This window comes from Pipistrellus hanaki (assembly GCF_964339955.1).
Source record: "Pipistrellus hanaki genome assembly, chromosome: 2".
Taxonomy (NCBI): Eukaryota; Metazoa; Chordata; class Mammalia; order Chiroptera; family Vespertilionidae; genus Pipistrellus; species Pipistrellus hanaki.
The window spans coordinates 140,276,774-140,302,698 of NC_140504.1; the positions used below are offsets into that span (position 1 = coordinate 140,276,774).

Below are 25,925 nucleotides of genomic sequence, written 5' to 3' on the forward strand. Positions count from 1 at the left end.
GAAGCAAAAACTGTCTTGTTTTTTCCTTGCTTGTTTATGACTTCACAATAAACAAAGAGGGAATGCACTGGTGGCACAGGTGTGACCTGAGCAGTCGGAGCACAGTATTTGGCAGCAGACACTTTGGCAGCCCTCATTTTGTGGCCCACACATATGAGTTTGGCCTTTCCACACAAGACTAGCAGTTTTTCATAGTTCAAAAATAAGTGTAAGCTAAGGCTTTAATGCAGAGGGCTCTGCCCTATTAAAGCATAACTTTCACCATGACCTACATAGTAGTTGGCTCTGACATTGGGTGTGATGAAGTTATCACCTCAGCCTGGGTACACAATTATGCAATCTGTGTGCTTTGAATTCAGAGTACTGGTATAATTCAAAGCCAACTTAGGAAAAAATGGCACCTCTATGGAGTAGACCAACTGGTGGGAAATCTGAGCAATCATCTTGGCTGTACCTTGCAGTGGAATTCTAGAACAGCACACAGGTACAAAAAAATGATCTCAGTAACAATCCATTACACATAATTTAATTTTACTAAGTAACTAGTTCAGGACAAATTTAAAGTTGAAATTCAAGAAAACCTCTCAGTTCTCAAAGTAAACACTGAAACCCAGTTTCATAAAAAGAACATTCTTCATGAAGGGATAAAGATCTTCCTGAACTATTAGAAAATAAAAACATTACTTAAACATTATTGATATTACATTCTCTGTTTCTCAGTTGAACATCTGTATAACAAGTTGAACCATTTAACTACCAATGCAAATGCAAACATACTATATAAAATATTCACAATTCAAATAACTTTTAAATTGTTCTCAAATATTTCCTACATAATTCAATATAAAACAAAAATTAATGTATATTTTTCTTTCAATCTTCCTACAATGAAAATATTTTTTAATTTTTTTATGACACAATTAATAGACACCAAAAGGTTTTGGTTTAATAGTTGGAATTTGTTTAGTTTGGTTTCATTACTAAGTATTCTGGCTAGTCACACTTACTGAATTCAGGCTTTGGGTATTAAAAAGGTAATAAATATTTTTAGAATTTAAAATAAATTTTTTTTCCTGAAATCTTTTTAGAAATCTATTTCATGTAGTTCTCTGCAACAAATAGTGTAGGCTTTCTTTTTCTAGGTCCTGGATATGTCTGTTGGATCAATTATGATTGAACTTCTAAATTATGTTTTATGTGTTTGATCCAAATCATGCTATGCCAATAATAGGTTCAGTCAATTATTTAGAAACAGTTACTTGTGTTGTAGTAATAGGCCCATGCAAGTCATGGTATGTCATGCTCTCCTGCTAAAGAATAATCATACCCAGAACCAACCTGTGGTTTATACTCTTACCACTTACTTCTGTATCCCAACCTTGGAACCCAACCTCAGGAAATAATTCTGGCTCTGATCACCGATAGAATGAAGAAATGCAAGCTTCTCTGAAAGGCTTATAAGGCCTCGGTGACCTGGCCTCTGATTACCTGTGTGTCTTCTTTCTCTCCCTCTATTCTCATCAGAGTCAATGCTCTCCAGCCATTCCTATTCAACATACATTATCCAATCATCTGAATGTTATTACACTTTTTTTCAGTCATCTGTCTGGTGTCCTTCCTTGTCCTCCTGTCCAATTCTTACTCATTCTTCAAGTTAACCCCTTGGGAAAACTTTCTCCACAAAGGAATGTATGCTGCTTCCTCTTTAGATCACACAACATATTCTGCACTTTCTTCAAGGTGTTGTTATTGCTCTTCACATGTTTGTCTCCCTTTATTAAACTCTGGCGTCCCTGAAGGCACAGTATAGATTTTAATGTTTACAATTACACAGAATAGCACAGTGCGTGATGCACATAAGTGTTCAAGTCCTTCAGGTCTTCATGTTTCATTGCATGTTGTAAACTAGACACTGTATTCTGAGTTGAGAATTCAAATTGAGCAAAACAGGCAAGGTCCCTGTGCTCAAAGAGCTTACTATCTAGGAGAGAAACTGATGTTAATTGAATGGTAATACCCATCTATAATTATAAAAGCCTAAGCAACCATTACAACTGGTCAACTGAATTACCAGTCACTATGATGCTCACTGACCACCACAGGGCAGACACTTAATGCAGGAGCTTTTCCCTGGTGGTCAGTGAGCTTCCCCAGCCAAGCTCCCACAACTGGCCAACTTCCTGTGGTCCCTCACCACCTGCCGGCTGGCCCCAATCAGCCCCAATTGGAACTGGGCAAGATGGCCCTGATCCACCCCAAATGCCAGCCAGGCTGAGGGACCCCACCCATGCATGAATTCGTGCACCGGGCCTCTAGTGAATATATAATTACAATTAGAAATAGGTACTCTGAAACACACACACACACACACACACACACCTCTGACCTAAGCTAGAGCATGGCGGAGGAGTGGCTAAGGAATAAGTAATGCTTGCCTAGGGAAGTAATGCTTACTTGATATCTGAAGGATGACTAATTAGAGATGAGGCTGAAGAGGAGATATGGACCAGAATATGAGGAATCTTTGCAAGATCATAATAAAGATTTAATTCTTTTCTCTAAGAGCTGCAAATAGGTGTTGAAGGGTTTTGAGAACTTGACTGACATTATCAGACGTAATTTGCAAAGATGCTCAGACTGAACTTTGGATTATGAATTGAAGACACAAATATTTATTGACTGAATTAACAAAGTAAGTAAACTGACACACTTATCTAATTTTTTAAATTATGACCTGGCCAGTATGCCTCAGTTTCATGTTGTCCCATACATGAAAAGGTGGCAGGTTCAATTCCAGTTAGGGCAAGCATGTCAAACTCAAAGGCTAACATGGGCCAAATAAACAAGGTTTAAGTTTATGTGAGCTGCAAAAAAAACAACAACAAAAAACATCCAAAAGCTTTGATTTTCATAGAAACATAGATTTGTTTTGATAGACCTGCTGAATACAAAGGGCTGAAATAAATGAGTAATCATTAACATAAAATTATAGAACATTTTAATAAAAATTAATACTTTTTCTTGAACATTAACTTACCAGACACTGAATAACTGCCCAAATTAATAAGCGAAATGCAAATAAACCTATTTTTCTTGTTCTCTGAAAGAGAAATATTTCCTATTGTGCACACCAAACAAGTCCATCCAAGACTAATGATGTGGCAAGTGGTTGCTGAAATATTCGCTCCTAGTATTAGTGGAGAGAAATGGTGTGCCTGAGCATAAGGTGTGTATGGGAAATGAATGTAACATGATTACAGTAATCAATCATTAGCAAACATTGTAGTCCGTTATTAAAAACTAGAGGCCCGGTGCATGACATTCATGCACTGGGAGAGAGTGGTCCCTCAGCCTGTCCTGTGCCTTCTCGCAGTCCAGGACCTCTTGGGGGATGTCGGACTGCTGGGGCCAGTAGGCCTAGGCTGGCAGACTGACATCCCCCCAGGGGTCCTTAGTGCTGCTGAGGAGGCAGGAGAGGCTCTCACCACTGCCACTGCACTCGCCAGTTGTGAGCTCGGCTTCTAGCTGAGCGTCACTCCCCCTGTGGGAGTACACTGACCACCAGGGGGCAGGTTCTGCATTGAGCGGCTGCCCCTGCTGGTCAGTGTGCTTCATAGTGACCAATCATTCCACTGTTCGGTTGATTTGCACATTAGGGTTTTATTATATAGGATTAGATATTACAGGATATTATAAAAATTAAGTTACAAAATTATTATTAAAATGTGTTCTTACATACTGTTATATTGTCTGGACCACAAAAATATTTGCTGTGGACCACATGCAGCCTGTAGACTGCGAGTTTGACATGCTTGAGTTAGGGCATATACCCAGATTGTGGGTTTTATCTCTGGTTGGAACGAGTACAAGAGGCAATCTATGGATGTTTCCTTCTCACATTGATGCTTCTTTCTCCCTTCCTTGTTCTCTAAAAAAAAATTAAGTATAGTTGATGTAAAACATTACATCACTTTCAGGTGTACAAAAATAGTGATTTTACATTTTTATATACTTTATGATGTGATCATCATTGAGTCTAGTAACTATTATCGTACAAAATTATTATAATACTAGAGATCCGGTGCACAAAATTCATGCAGGGGTAGGTCTTCCTTCCCTTAGCTTCTGGCACCAGCTTCCCTCAGCTACCCACCCGGAACCCGGGCTTCCCACTGGGTGCTAGCATCCGGCTCCACCCCCTCCTGCACCTTCCTTGGCCTGGCACTGCCTGCATCCACTGCCACCTCCTGCCCCATTCCCCAGCGGGCAATCAGGGCCTGCTGGCCAGAGGGAGGAGACCAGGAAGTTGGCCAGCAAACCCAATCAGGTGATCAGGGTGATTAGTGAGAGTCATAGTGCCCAGTCATTCTGGTCATTCCACCATTCAGACGATTTGCATATTAGGGTTTTATATATATATATATGACTATATTCCCTGTGCCCTATATTACATCCCTGTTACTTATTAAATTTTTAAAATATATTTTTATTTATTTCAGAGAGAGGAAGAGAGAGGGTGAGATAGAAACATCAATGAGAGGGAATTATTGATCAGCTACCTCCTGCACACCTGCTACTGGAGATTGAGCCCGTAACTCCAGTATGTGCCCTTGACTAGAATTAAACCTGGGACCTTTCAGTCTGCAGGCCAATGCTCTATTCCCTGAGCCAAACAATCTAGGGCACTTATTGATTTTATTACTGGAAGTTTATACCTTTTATTTCTCTTCACCTTTTTCACATCCCCTTACTTTTTCCCTTTTTCACAACCATCAGTTTGTTATCTGTCTTTATAAGTCCTGCTTTGTCTTATTTTTGTTTTGTTTTTTTGATTCCACATATAAGTGAAATAATACAGTATTTGTCTTTTTCTAACTTATTTTACTTAGCATAATACCCTCTAGATATATCTAAGTTTTCACAAGTGGCAAGATTTCATTCTTTTTTAATTGCTGAATAATGTTCCATTATTTGTGTGTGTGTGTCTTCTTTATCCATTCATTTATTCATGGACACCTAAGTTGTGTCTATATCTTTGCTAGTATAAATAATGCTACAATGAACATAGAAGAGCACACATCTTTTTGAATTAGTGTTTTTGTTTGCTTTGGATAAATGACCAGAAGTGGAATTGCTGGGTCATGTGCTGGTTCTATTTTTCATTTTTTTTAAGGAACCTCCCACCTGTTTTTCATAGTGGCAGCACCAATTTACAATCCAACCAACAGTGAATGAAGGAGGTTCCTTACTTTTCTACATCCTTGCCAACACTTGTTGACTTTTTGATAATAGCCATTCTGACAGGTACAAGATAATATCTCATTGTGGTTTTGATTTGCATTTTCCTGCAAATCAAATAATGAATAGTGATGTTGAACATCTTTTCATATGTCTGTTGGCCATCAGTATGTCTTCTTTGGAAAATACCTATTCAGGTCCTCTGTTCATTTTTAATCAGATTGTTTGGTTTGGGAGTGTGTGTTTTTCTTTGGTCCTGAGTTGGAGTTTTTTTATACATATACTAGAGGCTCAGTGCATAAAATTTGTGCAAGGTGCTCAGCCCTCACAGCGGCAGCAGCTTGCCTTGGCCCTTGCAACTCCAGCTTTGTCCAGAAGGTCATCTGGAAAGTTGTTTGGCTGTCCAGTCTAATTAGCATATTATACTCCTATTATTATAGATTTTTATTGATTTTTACAGAGACAGAAAGGGAGGGGGAGAGAGAGATAGGAACATCAATGAGAGAGGAACATCATCAATTGGCTGCCTCCTGCATGGCCCCTACTGGGAATCAAGCCTCCAAACCAGGTATGTGCCCTGACTGGAAATTGAACTGGCAACCTCTTGGATCCTAGGTTGATGCTCAACCTCTGAGCCACAACAACCAGGCATCTTTATATATTTTGGATATTAACTCCTTATCAGACACATAATTTGCAAATATCAGCTTGTTCTCTTTTTGTTTTGTTGATAGTTTCCTTCACTGGACAAAAACTCTTCAGTTTGATGTAGTCTTATTTGTTTATTTTTTCTTTTGTTGCCTTGCCTCAGGAGACAAAGTCTAAGATCAATGTCAGGTTGTTTACTGCCTATGTTTTCTTCTAGGAGTTTTATTGTTTCAGGTCTTACATTTAAAGTCTTTAATTCTTTTTTGTTTTATTTTTGTGTATGATGTAAGAAACCAGTTCATTTTCATAGTTTTGCATGCATCTCTACAGTGTTGCTAGCACCATTTGTTGAAGAGACTGTCTTTACCCTATTATAACATGCTTCCCTTGTCTTAGGCTACCTGATCACATAGGTATGGGCTTATTTCTGGGCTTTCTATTCTGTTCTATTAATCTATGTATCTGTTGTTGTGCTAGTATAATACCATTTTGATTACTATAGCTTTGTAAAATAGTTTAAAATCAGAGTGCTTATTCTTGAGTATTCAGTTTATGTTAACCCCATCTAGTTGAAATTTGAATTTTAATAACATTTCCTAATGTAGCACTGTCCAATAGAAATGTGAACCAGATGTATAACTTAAAAGGTAAATAAAAATAATTGAAATTAATTTTAATAATATATCAAAACCTAATAAATCTAAAGCTAGAGGCACGTTGCATAAAGATTCATGCAAGAATAGGCCTTCCTTCCCCTAGCTTTGCTACCAGCCGCCTGGGGGGCCTGGAAGTCCTCACTCCTGGCAGGAGCACCACTCCTGTAGCTCCCTCCACCCCCACTCTTGCTCTCCCCCTCATAGCAGGTGTCCTGCTCTGCCCTGCCACTCCATGCCTGCATATGCAAATTAAACTGCCATCTTTATTGGGTTAATTTGTATACTCACTCCTGATTGGTTGATGGGAGTTACGGAGGTACAGTCAATTTGTATATTTCTCTTTTATTAGTGTAGATCCTATCATTTCAATATGTAATCAATATAAAAATGTTATTAATGAGAATTTTATATTCTTTGTACTATCTTTATAATCCAGTGTGCATTTTACACTTATGGCATGTCTCAATTTGGATGACCACATGTCAAGGGCTCAATAGCCACTGTGACTAGTGGCTGTCACATTGGACAGTGCAGTACTGGTTCCTGAACCTGAGTGTACATAAGAAGTAGACACAGAGCTTTAGCCAGTTTGGCTCAGTAGATAGAGCGTCAGCCTGGAGACTGAAGGGTCCTGGGTTTAATTCCAGTCAAGAGCATGTACCTTGGTTGCTGGCACATCCCCAGTGGGGAGTGTGCAGGAGGCAGCTGATCAATGCTTCTCTCTCATCGATGTTTCTAACTCTCTATTCCTCTCCCTTCCTCTCTGTAAAAAAAAAATTAATAAAAAAAAATATTTTTTAAAAAGAAGTACACACAGAGATACTTGTTAAAAATATTTCCCAGCAGGAAAGCAGTACGGAGTTACCTGAAAAAAATTAAATATAGAATGCCTTAAAACCCAGCAATTCCATTTTGGGGAATATACCCAAATAAACCTGAAACACTAATTCAAAATAATATATGTGTCCTATGTTCACTGCAGCATTATTTACAACTAGAGGCTCGAAGCACAAAATTGGTGCAAAAGTAGGTCTTTCTTCCCCCAACTGCTGGCATCAGCTTCCCTCTGGCACCTGGGACCCAGGCTTCCCTCACAGCTCTGGCTTCATCGGGAAGGTCGTCCTGGAAGGATGTCTGGTCTAATTAGCATATTATGCTTTTATTATTATAGAAAGCCAAGTTATGAAAGCAGCCTAAATGGCCATCAGTAGTCAAGTGGATAAAAAAGGCATGGTACATTTACACAACGGAATACTACTCAGCCATAAAAAAATCAAAAAAACAAAACTTACCTTTTGTGACACCTGGGAAGTATTATGCTAAGTGAACTAAAGAAATAAATCAGAGAAAGACAAGTACCATATTACCTCATTTATATGCAGAATCTAACCGACAAAATAGAGTAACAAACAAAATAAAAACAGACTCATAGATACAGAGACCAGGCTGAAGATAGTTAGAGGGCTAGGTGAAAAAGGTGAAATGATTAAACAAAGAAATAAACTCATAGAAATAGAGGGGAAGTAAAAATTTTAAAAATTAAAAAGAAAATAATTCCCAGCAGCTCTCTCTATTCTGGTTCAATACCTCTAGGAGAAGCCCAGAAATCTGTTTTTGACCAAGTATAACAGGTGATGCTGATGCAAGGGTCCATGGACAAGCATATGGAAATTACTACACTTCCTCAAATTGTGAATATAGTGAAGCCTTTTGCATCCTGGGAATACATGAACAATGTTATGGAAGCATTTAAGAAATGTATTACATTTCTATTTTCTAAAATTTCACTATGGAGAATCCCATTCTCAACTAATAACACTATTGTTTCCTGGAGTCCCCATGTCTAATCCTGAAGATGTTACGTAAGTGAGAAGGAGATGATGGTTCTTGAAGCCTAACTCAGAAGTTCTGAGAAACCCCTAGGAAATGAAAGGGAGTTGGGTCTCATTGTGGTGGCTTTCCTGGAGTCATAGATGGACACTGTTGGAGGTAAGGGGTAGAATAGTAGATATCTCTGATTGTGCCCTTTCTATCCACATTACCCTGGATGGATCACAGACCACCCCAACTCAAGATGGGCATAGAAAACAGCAGGACCCGCCCAGCACCTGCCCGAGGAGGAAGGGTAACATCAATAAAGCTCATAGCTGTGAATACAGGTTAGTTTGGAACAACTCTTTTATTCTCTTTCTTCCATCCTGGGGTCTAGCTACAGAAAACAGTAGTAGCTCTTAGGAAAGGGATGACAAATGCAGAAGGTAACCTGAATGGCATGTTCTCCTCATGGAAGGGCAGATTGGGACAAGCGGAGCCCAGATTGCAACACCAAAGATTTTCTACCTTAAAGCTCATCCACTCTCCTCTTTACTTCCCCTCTCAAACAAACAAACAAAAATCACTTGGGCTTTGATGCTCCCCTTTCAAGTATGAGTTAGTATGAATTATATCTAAAGTTGCTGATATTCCCGAATAAATATGAGATCACAGGGGAAAATATTACAGCATCTAAGGAGTATAATTTCATAAAGAACTGTTAGAACACTGGACAATTTGTACTAGAGGAGCAGAATTTATGGACAAAAAAAGTGATGCATTTTAAACGAGTAAAATAAATACCTACAAAAATATAAGGGAGAGCCGAAACCGGTTTGGCTCAATGGATAGAGCGTCGGCTTGGGGACTAAAGGGTCCCGGGTTCGATTCCGGTCAAGGGCATGTACCTTGGTGGGGGGCATATCCCCAGTAGGGGGTGTGCAAGAGGCAGCTGATCGATGACTCTCTCTCATCAATGTTTCTAACTCTCTATCTCTCTCCCTTCCTATCTGTACAAAATCAATAAAATATATTTTTAAAATATATATATATCAAAATATATATATATATATATAAGGGAGAATATTGTAAAGCAATAATAAGATGAAGATACTGATTATGAAAAAATAAATCAACTGAAATGAATTTAGTGGATGGGTTGACTATTACCATCAAATAACATATTAGTAAGGTAGAAATTAGGGAAATCTCCCAGGAAATATCTGGAAACAATAAAGAGGTGGGGAAAATAAAATTAAGAGATATGCAGAGAATATCTGCTAACAAAACCTAACAGCACCATTATTTGGGCTATGAAGAAGGATTGATAGAAGAAAAGTTACTCCTTCTGTTCTACGGGAAACCTGTCTGGATGACCAGTAGAAGAGCCACCATATATTGAGTTTGTTTCAGTCCAGGCTAGCTTCTTTTCAAGAGCGATTCCATTTGATTCTCACTGTAACACTAAGAGGTTTGTAATACCATCACCTCCAGGGCATGAGTGAAGAAACTGAAGCCTGTTGAGGCGTAAACATTTTTATTCCATTTCCATACAAGGTCAGATTTCATCTTTCAGACAGATCGGGTGGGTCTTCCCTTCCCAAGATTACCTTTAGGCTTCCCTCCCGGCTTCCCTCCCGACCCCGGAGCTGTCATCAGGCGCGGAGGGCGGGGCGGGAGGCGGCCCAAGAGGGGGACAAGCTGGGCAAAGCCCGCCCTGAAGGCGGGACCACGGCGGGGCGGGGCCTCACGCCCATGCTCTCATTGGATCTGGGCGGACTTCCGGAGAGCCGTAAAGACCTTTCCCAGTCGTGAAGTGGCGTCGCGCAGACGCGTTGCTTTACGACGCTCGGAGGACCACACCGGGTCGGCGTTCACGGCCTGGGACTCCCAGCACGTGGGCCTGTGAGGTTCTCCCCGCTGGTAACTCACACCTCCCGGCGGGGGCCAGCCCCGTGGAGGACAGGGTGGCAGCGGAGGCCCAGGGTCGCGCGCTGATGGATTTTGCCGCTGACAATGAAGCCACGTCGGGGGGCGGCCTCCGGCGCGGGGCTGAGGGGGCGCGGCTGCCGCTCGAGGCCGGCGGTGGAGCGGCGGCGAAGGGGCTGACAGGAGCGGAGCAAACCGCGGGTGGAGAAGGGACTGCGCCGGGGGCGGAGGGGGAAACCCGGGCGTTTCCAGCGGCTGTGAAGCTAGAGAACACGGACTGGCCGGAGATGGAAGGAGGTATGCTGGAGGGCCGGCCGATAAAGCAGGAGGCGGAGGACGGGCCTGAGGTGAAGGAGGAGAAGCCGGACCCCGTGGAGGTGAAGCTGGAGGTGAAGCAGGAGGCGGAGGGCGGTTGGGCGGTAAAGGAAGAGAAGGTGGAGGAGGATGGGCCGGAGATCAAGGAGGAGAAGGTGGAGGATGGGCCAGAGATAAAGGAGGAGAAGATGGAGATTGGGCTAGAGATCAAGGAGGAGAAGGTGAAGGATGGGCCAGAGATCAAGGAGGAGAAGGTGAAGGATGGGCCAGAGATCAAGGAGGAGAAGGTGGAGGATGGGCCAGAGATCAAGGAGGAGAAAGTGAAGGTGAAGGAGGAGGTGATGGACTGGCCGGACGTGAAGGAAGAGAGGAAAGACCACTTGGAGATAAAACAGGAGGAAGAAATGGTGTTGTTCACCCAGAACATAAAGGAAGAAGTGATGGATGAAGCGTGTGTAAAAGAAGAAAAGTGTTTCCCGAAGGAAGAAATACTGGAGGACACCAAGGTGAAAGAAGAGCTCCCGATCAATTGCCCCGTGGGCTCGAAGCGGAAACTGGCCATGACAAGGTAGGGCTCCGAGAAGGCCATTGGGGGGATGAGGCCGTGGAGGCCTCTGCTGTCTGGTTTGATGGAAACTGCACAGCCAGCAGGTGCAGGAAATGAAGCACAAGTTGGGTCCCTGGAACCTGGGTGGTGGGAGCGGGGAGCGAGGAATTGGGGCTGTGGAGGGTTTTGTCAGATAACAGATTCAATGAAAATATGTGAGGTTGATAGTGTCCCGTTAGCAAGTCAGAAGGTGAAAATTCTGGGGACCAGAAAATCCTTGGACCAGATTCTGGCTTGACTTGATGTGCCTTTGACTCAGTATTTATTTATTTGAGGGAGGATAGAGGTGAGGAAAAGGTTAATAAAACTAATGAGGACACAGTGGGTTAAGTTAAAATCATACAAAAATGCACTTAAAATCATCCAGTTGTTTAGTTTTCTAAGAATGCTATGACTATTCGTTATTTTTATTTGTTTTTCCAGTTGTATGTGATCATGTGACATAGGAAACAGAGGGATCAGGTTCTGGGGACTTTCACTAGCTAGAACACAATAGGTCCTAGACTAGCGGGTGAAGACACATACATATAGCAGACCTAGATTATCCTGATGCCTATTCCAGGTTGCGTTTGTAGTTGAGGAAAAAGGTTCAACTGCTATTCTCTGAATTTGACTGAGTCTTACAAAGTTTTACTGGTGTGTGAGCCTGTAAATATATCTAAATATAATTCATGGATTGAACTTCTGGATATAGCACACACACAGTCATTAAGAGATTGCCAGGAATTACAAGTTAAAAATGTCATTGAATAATCCCTTTCTCTGATGATAGTAGTAAAAGAAGTCAAAAGTGAGATGATTTTTTAAACAAATCTAATACATATTTTCTTGAGTTACATATTGCTAATAACATTGTAAATGTAGTAGTAGTCATTGGAGACGGTTTCCTAGAAGAGAATTTTCTAACAATGTTTGGCAAGCTAGTGAGCATTTTGTCAGGTGCTTGCATATATTTTATTCACTGTATCTGCAAATTGATTGTGATGAGTAATTGATTCATTAAAATTTTATAAACAAATAAGTAGAATTAATAACGGATAATTTATGTTTCACGTGGGTTTTTACAGATGTGAAACTTGTGGTACAGAAGAAGCCAAGTACAGATGTCCACGTTGTATGCGGCATTCTTGCAGGTATCCTAATATATATAAAGAGCTGGGTGGTGTCATGACCAAACGGGCAACCAGTCACCATGAAGTGCATGGACCACCTCTCTGTCCCCCCTCTCCTCCAGCCCCCGAGCTGTTCACCATGAGGAGGAACGAGGGACTGTTGAGCAGGGGTGGCGTGCTGCTTTGTGGGGTGGCCAAGGGGTTAGCAGAGCAGTTACCCAGGCAGCAGTGAGTTTTGCGAAGCAGGCGCAGGGCTAGGGAGTTTCCTGGAGCAGTTGCGGGGTCAGGGGAGCCTCTCGGAGCAGTGGTGGGCGCGGGGGTCTCGGAGCATCCAGCGGTGAGCTTCGAGGGGCGGCAGCAAGCTTCACAGAGCAGTCGAGGGGCAGGGGGAGCCTTGGGAACAGTCGAGGGGCTGCGAGATCGTGGAGCTTCCCGGGGCAGGGAGCTTCATGTACCATGGCAGGGCGGCAGAGGCCATGTGACAGAGGCCAGGCTAGGCCTAGGGTCCCTAACCACACACAATTTTGTGCACGCTGAGCCTCTAGTATACTAGAGGCCCGATGCACGAAAATTCGTGGAAAAGTAGCCTTCCTTCCCCCGGCTGCTGCCACCGGCTTCCCTCTGGGGCCCGGGCTTCCCTCCTCCAGCCACCAGCAGGCACCCAGGACCTGGGCTTCCCTTTCAGACCTGGCTTTGTCAAGAAGGTCATCCGGAAGGATGTCTGGTCTAATTAGCATATTACACTTTTATTATTGTACCGTGTATCCCCGAAAATAAGACATCTTCCGAAAATAAAACCTACTTACAGGTTTCCTTCTGAGTGAAATATAAGGCGCCCCCCCCTAGGCTAAACATGAGAGGTTTGGTCCACTGATTCTGAAAGAAATGGAGTCACAAGAAATTCACCAGGAAATTCAGGAATTGGATTGTTATGATGATGTTCCAGAAGATCATGACATGATTGTCATTGAATAAATGAGTAAATTCTTGATACTGTAGGATTCACAGTTTGTCTGGTTTGTGTTGACAACTACTGTACTACCGTACCGTATACAGGTAATAAATTTCCTTTATTTTCATTTAACAATAAATGTGTACCGTATTCTTCTTCATGGAAAAATAAGACATCCCCTGAAAATAAGACCTAGTGCATCTTTGGGAGCAAAAATTTATATAAGACACTGTCTTATTTTCAGGGAAACAGGGTAGATAATTTCCTACCTTATTATCTCTATCTGTACCATTGTTACCTCAAAAATATAAAAGTGACTCTTCTTTTCTTTTCAGTTTGCCCTGTGTAAAGAAACACAAAGCAGAACTGACATGTAATGGAGTTCGAGATAAAACTGCCTATGTTTCATTACAACAGTTTACTGAAATGGATCTCCTAAGTGGTAAGCCATCTTATGCAGAGCAGATTGGTGCTTCCTGGCCATTGCTGTATGTTGTGTGTTTATTTTTCTGTTTTGAAATTTTTAGATTATCGATTTTTGGAAGATGTGGCAAGAACAGCAGACCATATTTCCAGAGATGCTTTATTGAAAAGATCATTAAGCAATAAACATGTAAGTATTTTTTCTAACCTTTTCCAGTTAGAATTCCTTTTAATTAATTAGATTCATTTTTTTTTCACTCAACAAAATGTTTTAGGTGGCCACTACGGTCTGAAGTCTATTCCAGTTACTAGGATACACCACTGACCAAAACAAAGGCCTTCACCTCATGGAACCTGTCTTGTAAGGGGAGAAACAGAAGTTGCGTAGAAATAAGTATTTGATTTCAAGTGGAATTAGTGCATTTGGAAAATAAAGAAGGCACAGGAGGTTAAAGAAAATGAGAATACTGTTTGTTGGGAAGAGGTTGTGAGGGTACTGTTTTTGATACAGGGGTCAGGAGAAGCTGCTTTGAGAGATGACATTTAAGCAGTGATCTGAATGATGAGAAAGAGGCAGTCTTGTGAACATTTGGAGGAAAACTATACCAGGTAGAGACAAAAGTAAAGACAGTTGGGAACGAGGCTGGTGTGTTTGAAGAATTGAAATAGGGCAAGGCGACTAAAGTGTAGTTGAGGACATTAATCTTTGGTTCTAGTTTATTCTAAGTGAAACTAAAAGACATAGGAAGGTTCTGAGAGTATGCTTTTAGAAAGATCACTCTTTCTGCTGTCTGGAAAATGGACTTTAGCTGGTAAGAGTGGGAGATTGGAAGCAGCGAGACCAGTTTAAAGGCAGTTGCTTGAGGTACAGATGATAATGCTATTAGAATTATTAAGAAGCAGATTATGGATTTAAAGGAATAGCTAACAGGACAAGCTATTTCAATACACATAATTTTCATTTCATCTCTCTCTTTTTTTTTTTTAATCCTCATCTGAGCATGTGTTTATGGATTTTAGATAGAGGAAGGAAGAGAGAGAAAATGAGAAACATCGATTTGTTGCCTTTCATGCATGCCCCATTTGAGGACCGAACCCAAAACCTAGGTATGTGTGTCCTAGGGAATCCACCCTAAGACCTGTTGGTGTATGAGATGATGCTCTAACCAGCTGAGTGCACCAGCCAGAGCTCATCCTTTTTCATTCACTGAGCACTATTCAAAATTAAAGCTTACATGTTTGAAATATTTTGCAGCAGCTATTGTTCCAGAAATTCTTTAATAATATTAAATCATGTCATGGAATTATGTCCATTTTTTTCAGACACTATTTTAAGATTGAAGTTGTAGAATTTTAATACCTTTAAACACGCTTTTTTGTTTGTTTGTTTTTTATTTTATTGATTTTTTTACAGAGAGGAAGGGGTAGGGATAGAGAGCTAGAAACATCGATGAGAGAGAAACATCAACCAGTTGCTTCCTGCACGTCCCTTACTAGGGATGTGCCCGCAACCAATGTACATGCCCTTGCCCGGAATCAAACCTGGGACCTTTCAGTACACAGACTGACGCTCTATCCACTGAGCCATACCGGTTTCGGCCTTTTAAACACGTTTTATTGGTGTTTTTAGTACAGAAATGATATGACATGTATCTGAAAGAAAGATTATCGTGCATCATCTTTTTTCCTTAAGCTTAATTAGAATTCTACTTAAAAGATAAATTGCTCTTTAATTTTTTCTTTTTATTGTGAAGTATGGCATGCACATAAAAAAAAAGCATAAAAGAAATACACTGTCTAATGAATAATTATAAAGTTAACATCCATCTAATGACCATTCAAGTCTAAAATTAGAGCATCACCTGCTTCTCAAAAGTTCCCTGCTCCCCCTTGTGCCCTTCTCTAATCCATTGTTATTTCTGAATAATTTTCTAGTTTAAAACTGTGCCACAATTTATCCATTCTTCTCTTGGTAGACTTTGAGTTTTCTGTAATAACAAGAGAAAAAAATTAGAAACAATGCTACTATGAACCATTTGTTTATGAATTGTAGTTTGCGTGCGCACATGTTTTTCTGGGGTTTATATCTGGGAGTGGAATTGCTTTGTTGTGGAGTGTACATATCTTCAGTTTGACTAGGTGTTACCAAAACATTTTCTAAAGTGGTTATACCAGTTCCCAGTAGAGCGTAAATGGCACCTATTGTCACATCCTGTCCAATATTTGATGTGGTCAAAGTTTTAAAATTTTTGTTGCCCAGCCGATGTGGCTAAGTGGTTGAGTATCATCCTATGACAGGAGATTAGAGTTTGATTCTAGTGAGAAACACATACCTGGGTTGCGAGCTCGATCCTCAGTTTGGGGTGTGCAGAAAGCAGCCAATCAATGATTCTCATCATTGATGTTTCTATCTCTCCCTCTCTCTTCCTTTCCAAAGTCAATAAAAATACATTTTTTTAAAAAAAAAACTTGTCCATTAGATGGCTGCATAATTTTATTGTGGTTTTTAATTTGCAGTTCTCTTGATTCCTAATGAGATTGAACACCTTTCAAATATTTTATTGGCCATTTGGATTTTCTCTTTTGTGGAATGCCTGTTTAAGACTTTTGCTCATCTTTTCATTGGTTAGCTTTCTTCTTACTGGTTTTTAGGAATTCTTTGTATTTCTTGGATGCTGGTTGTTGGTTGTCTGTGCTGTAAATATCTTATTCCATACTTTGCTTTTTGTTTTTTTTTTCTCACTCTATAGTGTCTTGTGGTAAATAAATGTTCTTGATGTTAATATAGTCAAATTTATCATGTTTTGTTCATAGTTTTATGTGTTTATAAAAAAATCCTTACCTACCTGGAAGTTATAAAGTTCTCTCATAGTTATTTTCTAAAAGCTTTTAGTGTTGCCTCTCACATTTATAGCTGTAAACTACCTGGAATTAATTTTTGTGTAACATGGCAAGTGGAGATCCCATTTAATTTTCCATATGAATAATCCACTCTTACTAGCACCATTTATTTTATTTTATTTTATTTATTTATTTTTTTTATTAGCACCATTTATTGAAAAGTTCATCTTTTCATTATTGCTCTGCAAGACCATATTTGTCATATATCAAGCATCCATATATGTTTGGGTCAGTTTCTGGCTATTCCACTATCTACACCAGTTATTGTAGCAGTGGTTTTTGTTGTTGTAATTTTTTGTTTATTTGTTTTTATTGAAACCTATCTAATGGAGCAAGTCCTCCCTCTTTGTTCATTTTCGAGAGTATGGCTATATGCTTTGTAATTCTCTATAAATTGGAAAAATCAGCCTGTTGGTTCTACAGTTCTTCCTGCCCCAACCTGAGCATTTTTTGATTGGGGTTCCATTTATTTCATAGTAAAATAACTTGAGTGATGAGACATCTTTTTAGCATTGAATCTTTAAATCCTTGGTTGTGTTGTATCTCTGCATTTATTTGTGTCTTCTTTAATATCTCTCTAATTTTCTCAGTGGGGTCGTGCACATTTCTTACTAAATTTATTTCTGGGCACAATTTTTTCATGCTAATTTAAATAGCATTTTAATTTTATTATCTCTTTGCTGGTATTTATGAATGATTTTTTGTTATTGTTTATTTTATAATGAGCAGCCATATTATAATCTATTCCAGTATCTTATCTATAAATTATTTAGGTTTTTTTTTCTGTAAATAATTCATCACAATTTCTTCCTATCCTTAATATTTTGATCTCTGTCTCTCTCACTCTCCCTCCCTTCTCTCTCTCCCTCACTCTCCTTTTCTCTCTGTCCCCCTCTCTCCTTATTGAAAAAGCTAGGACTTCCAATTCAAAGTCAGATACTAGTGATGACAGAATATATTTTTGTTGCAAGTCCCAATTTTACCCTTGGCTTGATAGAAGGAATTTGCTAGAAGGATTCACAGAACTCGGCATACATTTGTACTCATGGCTATATTATTACAATGAAAGGGTACAGAGTAAAATTAGCAAAATGAAAAAGCATGTGGGGTAAAGTCTGGAGTAATTCAAATACAAGTTTCCAAGAATCCTCTGCCTTTGGAATCACACAGTACAGTTAATTCCTTTGGCAGTGAGCTGTGATAACATATGTGAAGTGTTGTCTACCAGGGAACACCATTAGAGACTCACTGTGTAAGGCTTTTATTGGGAACTGATTGCACAAGCACCCTCTGCCAGCTTGTACCAAATCCCAGACTCCCAGAAGGAATGCAAATAATCTACATTGTTCATACAAACAATTTCGGCACAGCAAACCATTTTTATCATTTGAAAAGTTTTATATCAGTTTAGGGAACCATCTATTGTATAATATAATAATAAAATTGTAATAAGCAAATCGACTGAACAGAAGAACTACCATCCAGACGAACTTCTAGGCGACTATGCTATGACACATGACGTTAGAACACCCCTCGCACCTGGCAATCAGCAGTTTGTTCTCTGTTTCTATAAGTTTGTTTCTGGGTTTTTTTGTTTGTTTATTTGTTTTGTTTTTCAGATTACACACATATTTGAAATCATATGGTATTTGTCTTTCTTGAACATATTTAACTTAGCAGAATAACCACTAGGTCCACCCATGTTGTCACAAAAGGCAAGAGTTTGTTCTTTTAGGGCTGAGTAATATTTCATTTTATATGTGCACCTCAGCTTCTTTACCAGTTCTCAATTGATGGACACTTAGATTGCTTTCATATCTTGGTTATTATAAATGTTTCAGTGAATATAGGGATGTATTTGTCTTTTCAAGTTAGTGTTTTGGCTTTCTTTGGTTAATACCCAGAAGTTGAATTGCTGGGCCCTTCCTGATCTCTTGTTATATACAGCCTTTGTTTTAAACTCTGTTTTGTCTGATAGAACTATTGTTCCCCCAAATTTTTTTCCTTTGTTTCCATTTGCATGAAATAATACTTTCCATTTCTTTACTTTCAGTTTTTGTGATTTTTTTTTTAATCTGAAGTAGGTCTCTGTAGGCAGCATATGTATGGGTCTTTTTTTCTTACCATTTAGCCATCTCATGTCTTTTGATTGAAGCATGTAACCATTTATATTTAAAGTTAATTATTGATAGGTATATATATTACCATCATCTTATTACTCATTTTTTTAAATCTTTTTTTTCTTAAAGAAGTCGCTTTAAAATTTGTTTTGTTGTATGATTTCAGGGTGATGAACTCATTGAGCTTTTTTTTTTTAACCTGGGAAGCTCTTTTTTTGTTTGTTTGTTTGTTTTTAATCTTTATTGTTCATATTATTACAAATGTTCCTCATTTTTTTTTCTCCCTCCATTGCTCCCCTCCATCAGGTTCCCACCCAACCCTCTGCCCTTTCCCCACCCCCCATTGTCCTCATCCATAGGTACACAGTTTGTGTTCAGTCTCTTCCCACACTCCCCACTCCTCTTTTCCCCAAGAATCATCAGTTCACTCCCCTTCATACCTCTGATTCTATTATATTCACCAGTTTATATTGTTCATCAGATTTTTTAATTCTCTTGGTTTTTAGATTCACTTGTTGATAGTTACATATTTGTTCATAATTTTTATATTTATTTTCTTCCTCTTCCTAAAGAACCCCCTTCAGCAATTCATATAATTCTGGTTTGGCAGTGATATAATTCTGGTTTAGCTTTTTTTTTTATTTTTTTATTTGTGAAGCTCTTTATCTGGCCTTCGATTCTGAGTGATAGCTTTGCTGGGTATAGTATTTTTGGCTGTAGGTTCTTGTTATTCATCACCTTGAATATTTCTTGCCATTCCCGTCTGGCCTGCATGGTTTCTGTTGAGAAATCAGCTGACAATCATATGGGTGCTCCTTTTTAGGTAACTACCTATTTCTCTCTTGCTGCTTTTAATATTCTCTCTTTGTCTTTTGCTCTTGGAATTTTAATTATGATGTGTCTTGGTCTGGTCCTCTTTGGATTCCTTTTGTTTGGGGTTCTGTGCACTTCCTGGCCTTGTAGGTCTAATTCTTTCAACAGGTGGGGGAAGTTTTCTGTCATTATTTCTTTCAGTATGTTTTCGGTATCTTGCTCTCTCTCTTCTTCTGGGACCCCCATAATTCTGATGTTGGTTCGCTTGAAGTTGTCCCAGAGGTTTCTTACATTATCTTCAACTTTCTGGATTCTCTTGTCTTCTTGCTTCTGCAGAGGAGTATCTTCTGGCTCTTTATTTTCCAAATCTTTGACTTCATTCTTGTGATCTTCCATTCTGTTTATAGGACTCTGTATAATATTTTTTATTTCAGACAATGTATTCGTTATTTCTTGTTGATCACTTATTATTTCTTGTTGATTCCTTATTTCTTGTTGATCCTTTATTATTTCTAGTTGATCCCTTTTCATATCCTCATAGGTCTCGTTTATTTTATCAGCCTTTTCTAGGAGATTCTTGAAAAACCTTATAAGCGTGGTTTTGAACTCTATATCCAGTTGCTTTTTGTCCTCCATTTCTTTCATTTGTGATCTGTTTCTTTGTCTCGGCATTTTCACAGCTTCCCTGAGTTGGTAGCCTTAAAAGTCTCTGTGTTCAGCTTGGATGGGGGGGAGTTTCAGGGTGGAGCCTACAGCCTTGGCTTCCGTCAGCCACGCCCTATGAGGCTCCTGAGTCTCAGTGTTCCTCAGGGTCCTTCAGTACTCATTGCAAGCACCTCTGAGAGTAAGGTGCCCTTGAGTTTCGCGTGCTACTAAACAGTCTAGGCTCTCCCCAAATGAGCCGGAACTGGGGTTCAGTTCAGTTGGAAGTGGGGTTCAGAGCAGTCTGGAGTTTTTGTCTCCTTCCCGCTAGGGCAATCCAGCGGCACAGTCAACTGCCCGTTCTCTACGTGCAATGTGCGCGCCTCTGGGGGCTCTGCCTTTCTCCGCTCCCCTGGGTTTCTGCCTTACAGCCCAGGCTCCCTCTGTATGAGCCTGGGTTACCAGGGTCTGGCCTAGAACTGGGGTTCAATGCAGTCAGAACTGTGGCTCAGCACAGACCGGAGCTTTTGTCTCCTTCCCGCTAGGGCAATTTAGCAGCAGAGTCAGCGGTCCATCCTCTGCGCGCAATGTGCGCACCTCCGGGGGCTCTGCCTTTCTCCGCTCCCCTGGGTTTCCGCCTTACAGCCCAGGCTCCCTCTGTAGGAGCCTGGGTCCCCAGGGTCTGGTCTAGAACTGGGGTTCACTGCTGTCGGATGTGGGGTTCAGCACAGTCCGGAACTTTTATCTCCTTCCCGCTAGGGAACGCCAGCCAGGCACTCAGCCTCCCCCTTCTCTCTGGCTCTGTCCTCTCCATGTGCAACGTGTCTCCGTACCTTAGGCTTTTACAGCTCCTCTGATTTTCCTTCTGGTTTTCTTTCTCCTTCTCATTGTAGAATTTCCAGTCAGTCGACTTTCCTGTAGTTCTGGGTAATGTCCATTTTGTATTTTAGTTGTATTTTATTGAAATTGTTGTGTGAGGCTGCAGTTAGGTGTTACCTATGCCGCCATCTTGGATTCTCCTCTGGGAAGCTCTTTATCTCTTTCCATTTTAAATCATTACCTTGCTGGGTAGAGTAATATTGGTTGTAAATCCTTGCTTTTAATTACTTTTAATATTTTGTGCCAATGTCTTTTGGCCTGTAAAGTTTCTATTGAGAAAATCAGCTGAAAATTTTATGGGAGCTCCCTTTTAGATAACTAATTGCTTTTCTCTTGCTGCCTTTAAGATTTTTTTGTCTTTAGCCTTTGGGATTTTAATTATGATATTTCTTGGTGTGGGCTTCTTTGATTTTGTTTTGGTTGGGACTGTCTGCACTTCCTGGACTTATATGTCTATTTTCTTTTTCAAGATAGGGAAGTTTTCATCCATTATTTCATCTGATAGATTTTTAATCCCTTGCTCTCTCTTTTCCTTTTGGTACATCTTTGATGTGAATGTCATTACCTTTGATGGTATCCCAGAGGTCTGTTAAACTATCCTCATTAAAACAAATTTTTTTGTGTACCTATTGAGTGTTTTCCACTGCCTTGTTTACCAAATCACTTCATCTAATCAGGTGAGGATTAACAACAGCAACAACAAATAAATAAAAGAGAAAGAACTATATAGGTAACTACACCTATAATGTCTTTCTTTTTTTTTTTATTTTCCTTTTTTTCTTTCTTTTTTTAATCCTTCTCTTGGCTTATAGAGTGTACGGGTAAAAGCACAGGCTCTGGAATTACACAGACCTGGGTTTGAATATAGGCTCTCTCAGAAATAGTTGTATACCCCTAGCCGGTTTGATTCTGTGGATAGAGTGTCAGCTTTTGGACCAAAGGGTCCCGGGTTTGATTCCAATCAAGGGCACATACTATGGTTGCAGGCTCATGGATGTGTTTCTCTTACATCTGCTATTTCTCTCTGTCTTTCCCTCACTCTTCCACTCTAAAAAATCAATGGAAAAATGTTCTTGGGTAAGAATTAATAAAATAAGATTTTTTTTAAGTTGTATAATGTTGGTATCTTATGAATTTTCACTGCTAAAATGGGGGTAATGGTAGTACCTGTCTCATAGTATTGTGAGTATAAACAACAGTGTTGCTTAGCACAGTTGGTAAAATATAAGCATTCAATACATCTTAACTATTATATTTTGAACATTATTTTATTCACTTGTGAAATTTAAGGAATTTTAAAATTAATTTGTCTGTATTTGTTGTTGTTAGATGTGCTTTATGAAAAATCGTGCCCGAAGGCAAGGTATTAACTTAAAACTTCTACCCAATGGTTTTACCAAGAGGAAAGAAAATTCAACATTTTTCGATAAGAAGTAAGTTCCTAACGTCTTCCTTAGTCTATCCGGTGTTCTGATTTTATCAGGAACATTTTTTAAGTTTTAGTTTGACACAGAGGTACCAGTAGTGTGGTCTGTGAGCTGTTTGTTATTAGTCTATGAAAAGATGACTATAGAAATGGAAAATAAACATTTAGAAGATAAAACTTAAGATTTCTTTTGAGAGCCAGTGAGGGGAAAGAAAAAGACTTGGGAAACTTTTACTCTGCAGTGAATGTGAGTACAGGTAATACAACAGAGTTTAGTTTGCTGCTTTCTGAAAGAGCTAGAGATCAAAAAAGCTCCAACAGTACAGAGTACTGTAAGGATTTCAGAACATTGTAAGTAGCCCACTAAATTATTGAGTAATGCCTTTCAAAAGTCAAGATTCTGGATTTAGAGTAAAACAAACAACAATGGAATCCCTTCTTCTTTAGTCTCTTAGTATATGTAAGAACTTGTACAAATTACTTCCTATTTCTAGGCCTCATCTGTAAGATGTGGAGGTTGTACTAAGTAAAATCTAAGATTCCTTCCAATTTTACTACTTCATAAATTGAAAAGACAGATCATCAGATTATTATTTAAACCTTCTACCTTTTCAACATGTTTTATTATAAGAAGGTGATGTTATCCACTTTTTTTTTTTTGTATGTTTCAAGTCATAAATATTTGTAAAGGTGGTTTTCCTTTTTCCTGGTTGGCTTCCAGAAGTAAAGTAATGCCTTCATTTATTAAATGTGAGATGATTCCTTTGTACATTTTGAAACTAAAATATCTGGAAATTGACATAATATGTTTGAAATTTAAGGTGACTGGTTTGTGCCTTAACAAAAATAAAGGCACACACTTTTTATTTTTCTCCAATTAGTCTTTTTCCTTTTAAAAATATAATATAGACTGCTTTTCTTGTTAATGTAAATCTGCCTCATTATTTTTAAGTTGTCTGTTCCAGCTATGACTACTGTATAATAATTTAATTATTCCCATATTCATGCACATTTAGCTTATTTCTAGTTTTTAATTGTTACAAATAATGTAATAAATATCATTGAATAGATTATTTTGGGTGCTTATGTGACTTTATCTGTAGGATTAGTTCCTAGAAAACAGAATTAATGGGTCAGAGACTACATGGGTTTAAACTTTTTCGAGAAACTTATTTTTGAGAAACTTTATTTTCCCTAAAAAAGTACCACTTTGTACCTTCATCAGAAATCTTAGTTATACTGCACTTTAATTGAATATTTAAACTTTTTTGGTCTGATCATTAGAGAGGCTGATCTTTTAAATTTTTATTTCTTTTCAGATGTGCCTATTTATATCTCTTCTAGCTCTGTTACATACATTTGAACATTTTCATCAGTCAGTTTATCCTTTAATTTTACCTTCCATTTTTGATACATGTTAAAAATTGTTTAAAAAATCTGTAAAACACAGAGATAATAAAATTGGAGTGGTTAAGAGCAAAAACTAGACCAATCTGCCTGAGTTCAAATTTCCTCTCATCAGCCTTTCCTAGCTATGTGGTCTTACTTTGTGCCTCAGTTTCCTCATCTATAAACTGGGGCTAGTAATAAATTAGGGTTAAACCAGTTTTCATTTCTATTGGTAATACTACATGAAAATATCTGTTTAAATATCTCACTGAATATCCTGCAAGCATAAAAAAGTTATCTCTTTTTTAAAACACTTTTACCACCCTGGCCAGTTTGGCTCAGTGGTTGAAGCGCTGGTCCATAGAACCAAGTTTGCTTGTTGGATCCCCAGCCTGGTTGGGGTGTGTGTGGGAAGGCAACCAATCAGTGTTTCTCTCTCTCTCTCTCTCTCTCTCTCTCTCTCTCTCTCTCTCTCTCTCTCCCTCCCTCCCTCTGTTTTTCTCTCCCTCTCTCCCTTCCTTTTTCTTCCCTCCCACACTCTCTCTTAAAAATCAATGAGAAAAATATCCTCAAGTGAGTATTAAAAACAAATTTTTTTTTTTACCCATTTTAAAGGTGAAAATATTTTGTTTTAATTTTATTTCATTTAATTGCTAGTGAGATATGGAATATTTGCTCACAAGTTTCAGAGTGATATCTAAAAATTTAATTGTAACATTAGACTTTAATGCAGTCTGCTGAGTTAAGATGATCTATCATTTGTAAAATCATTTTGGGAATCAGTTCAGTGCGGGAAAAATTTTTAATCTATGTAACATAATTTTTCCCTTTGTTAATTGTTAAATGACCTGTTATATTTTTAAATGAAAACGGTTTTTCTACTAACTGAATTTTAAAATGTCTGACTTAAGATGTTGGATGAATAATAAAAAGTATTAACAGGAGTTCCCAGCTTAAAGAATATTTATTACTCATTAATCATCTTGGTAATCTCTTTAATCTCAATATTATGTTCATTCTTGTTCAGCATTTTCATCAGTGATATAAATCTTGGCACTGTTGATGTTTTGAGCCAGAGAATTCTTTATTGTGGGCTATCTTCTGCATTTTGGTATGTTTAGCAGTATCCCTGGCCTCTACCCTCTAAATGTTGGTAGCAAAAACACACAAACATACACACACACATACATGCTTTGTTGTGACATCAAAAAATGTCTCCAGACATTGCCAGGTGTCCCCTGAGGTGGAGGCAGAGAAGAGGGGCAATATCACCCTTGTTTGAGAAGCACTGATTTAGATGACTATAGAAGACATATTTACTGAACTTAAAGCATGGCAAAATCAGCATTATAGAAAATTTTGGTTGCTAAAAGGTAGAATGTAAGTAACAAGATAAATAATGAAAGTCATGTATTTTAAGAGTAGAGGGGGAAAAAGCCCACTTAGAAGTACTTTCTTTGGGATACTGTGTTTTCTCAGCCATTTATATGAAAATGACCAAAGTTATAGATGATGAGAGTGTGACTAGTTGAAAGGAGTGATGAAGCAACTACTAACTTTTTTAAAATAATTCTTTTCACCTCTGTTCTCTCCTGTGTTTTGAAGAAACGCATTTTCAACTTTCAAAAGTGGTTAAGGCTTTGACTCATATAAACCTCTATTTAAATATTGCCTCTACCATTTGGTGCACTGAGGTGATTTTGTGTAAAATCAAATTTACTGAGGATTGAATAAAATAATACTGTAGTACCTGTCCCTTAGTAAATAATATACAGTGCCAATTAAAGGTCTATATTTCCTTACCTGAAATCCTGGGGATATAGTTTACTATATTATTTCCTATATAATAAAAACCTCCGTGGTGTCATGCCCTCGTGCGATGTCCTCACATGACGTTCTCATGCACCGTTAGCACAAGATGGCCGCCACAAGATGGCTGGCAGGGGAAGGCAGTTGTGGGCGACCAGGCTGGCAGGGGAGGGCAGTTGGGGGCGAGATCAGGCCAATAGGGGAGGGGCAATTGGGGGAATATTCACTCCTAGGAGGTCTGTGACAGCATTGCA

The 25,925-nt window shown here is 39.0% G+C and overlaps 1 protein-coding gene and 1 long non-coding RNA gene across 2 annotated transcripts in view; one reads left to right on the forward strand and one right to left on the reverse strand.

Moving 5' to 3' along the window:
• Positions 1–424: 424 nt before the first annotated feature.
• LOC311617756 lies at positions 425–10,033 on the reverse strand. Its single transcript, XR_014794182.1, has 3 exons — positions 9,965–10,033; positions 7,535–7,664; positions 425–468 (listed from the first exon to the last, which is right to left on the reverse strand). It is a non-coding gene; the product is annotated as an uncharacterized lncRNA (long non-coding RNA).
• A 135-nt stretch (positions 10,034–10,168) lies between these two features.
• Positions 10,169–25,925, forward strand: part of ZNHIT6 (zinc finger HIT-type containing 6) — a 55,723-nt gene continuing 39,966 nt past the window's right edge. The window contains 5 exon segments of the mRNA XM_084874436.1: positions 10,169–11,166; positions 12,273–12,338; positions 13,605–13,711; positions 13,797–13,882; positions 22,377–22,480. Coding sequence (XP_084730562.1) covers positions 10,352–11,166; positions 12,273–12,338; positions 13,605–13,711; positions 13,797–13,882; positions 22,377–22,480 — 1,178 coding nt within the window. The 5' untranslated portion in view covers positions 10,169–10,351.